Source organism: Montipora capricornis, chromosome 1 (genome assembly GCF_036669925.1).
Source record: "Montipora capricornis isolate CH-2021 chromosome 1, ASM3666992v2, whole genome shotgun sequence".
Classification (NCBI taxonomy): domain Eukaryota; kingdom Metazoa; phylum Cnidaria; class Anthozoa; order Scleractinia; family Acroporidae; genus Montipora; species Montipora capricornis.
The window spans coordinates 39,315,546-39,317,663 of NC_090883.1; the positions used below are offsets into that span (position 1 = coordinate 39,315,546).

Sequence of the window (2,118 nt, forward strand, 5' to 3'; positions counted from 1 at the left end):
CACTTATCGAATAATTATCGAATTAAGAAATGACACTAGGCAGGTTCTCCGGAAGGGCTCTCCGGGAAATCTTGCAAAATCCGCCGTTCTCCGGCTATTAAAAAAGACCGGCTTGGTTCAGTGAACAATTCAAGATATGAATAAGACTGCTTAGTAAGTACAATTTTTGCATTTTTTAAAAATCTTTCCGTCCATTAAAGACCACAAGCCGCGCTCATTTGACATAGGAAAATCCTTAATTGGTTGCTTCCAAGAAGACTTTGACGGACTTGGCTAACACTCCAGGCCTTAAACAAAGATCAGAGGCACTATTACATTCAGGGCTGCAATGCATGCTTTTTAATGGAAATTTAAGTCTTTATTGTACATTCATGCACGCTGATAGATGATTTGTTTGAATTTGTCGGGACAATGAAGGGGGAACAGCCTAATTTGACTGTTTTGCAGAGATTAAACTTATCTATCTCATGCGGGAAATGCTAGAGGCATTCTTCATTAAAAAATTCACGGAACGAAGAGGAAGTTCATTTAAAATGGCGCGGATTTTCTCTGTTAAACAAGACAACAAAGTTTACTTTAGGAAAATTGGTTGCCTTCCTCTCACGAGAAAAGCGTGTGTTTTCTTCTAATAGATATAAATTATTTGCGCTAGATGAGTATAACCGATGTTATATTTCAACAGCCAAAAGAATCCAGTGCTTCGCATTAGCGATAAGTTGTGCAAGGAATTCGTTTCAGTTTTTAACCTTTGGAAGCTGCAATTTTCATACAAAAACAATCAAGTTATGCATCAGTCTCAGCGGAAACGAAAAAATCCTCTATGACAAAAAATAAAATTGACGTGTTCTTAATGGAGGAAATGTTTGCCTGACAATGACATATCTCCCGGTTGCATGGATAAAGGTTACATTTCCAATTCCTCTAGCGTTTTGAGCAATCACGTTTCTCATTTCTGGAAAGTCCTTTTCATACTTCTCAGTTCAGTGTCTTGCTTCTTGGACTTCTTAGAATATGTTTGCGAGGTCGCTAGTAGTAACGGAACCCAAATCATCTTCTTTCCAAAGGAAAACTGTCAGGTCTGTAAGAAAACAAGACATGGTCACAATACGCAGTTATCTCCTCATCAAAAAATGTTTATCTACTCCCGTTAAATTGCTGAAGGCGTTTAGAAAGTGAGATCCGTATAGTGTTTCAAACAAAGCGAATTAATGCGAATTTCAGTGCCCTATTGTTGAATAAATAATAAATTTAAAGGAATAAAACAAGCCAAGTTTAATGAAAAACACAAATGTCCTGGAGTTTTTAGTAGCTAATCAAATTTCGTCTACGTTACCTCCACTTTCCAAGTTGAATGGATCAAACTCCACTAGAGAAGTTACTGACATCTCCTCATCCAGGCTTTGCCCGGGCATAAGTTCTGGGTGGTCAGTATTTCCCACGGCCAACATATCTGTCAAATGAGAAATGTAGAGCGCTGCTAGTCTTATGGTATCGGTCTTTGAAGGTTTTCGTTCGTTGGGAAACAATGGAATGAGGTCTCGCAGGCGATCTATGCAATCGTTGATGACGTGAACCCGATTTCGTTCCCGAGTATTTGCTATCCTTCTTTGCTTGCTCAGACCAGTCAATCGTCTCCCTCGTCTTTTGGTTTTCCTTTTCAATTGGGTTCTTGATAGGGATTCTACTTCAACTTCGTCTTCCATGATAAATCTGCCTTTGTATACTAAAAGTTGCCTCCTGTTTTCTTTTAAGCTGAAAGAAGGTTATTAAAATTGTGCAGTATATCGATCGCTATCGCCGGGAATGCGGGCCATTATCTGCCATGTCACATACGTCAGAAATGGTGCCACCTTGACGATGCTAAAAACCAAGAAAATAAATTAGTCACCAGCCTTACACTAAAGCTGCCCACCCAGACCAAAAACGTGCCGTTTCTTAAGTAGTGTTACTCACGATAACATTTATTTGCCCAACTTGTCAAACGTAGGTAAACATACCTTCAAGAATTGTCACAGTCACAGAATTTTCTCAAGCGCCCATTGCAGCTACATGTATGCCGTAACGCTTAATGTAAATGTCCATCAACGGCTTTTTGCTTGATGTAACTGTGTCAACAAA

General features: G+C 39.2%; 1 protein-coding gene across 1 annotated transcript; it reads right to left on the minus strand.

The window, feature by feature from the left end:
• Positions 1–315: 315 nt before the first annotated feature.
• Positions 316–1,825, minus strand: LOC138042994 (basic helix-loop-helix transcription factor scleraxis-like). Its single transcript, XM_068889100.1, has 2 exons — positions 1,334–1,825; positions 316–1,078 (listed from the first exon to the last, which is right to left on the minus strand). Exons 1-2 carry the CDS (start codon positions 1,701–1,703, stop codon positions 1,005–1,007), a joined length of 444 nt encoding a protein of 147 aa, XP_068745201.1. The 5' UTR covers positions 1,704–1,825; the 3' UTR covers positions 316–1,004.
• Between the last annotated feature and the right edge of the window lie 293 nt (positions 1,826–2,118).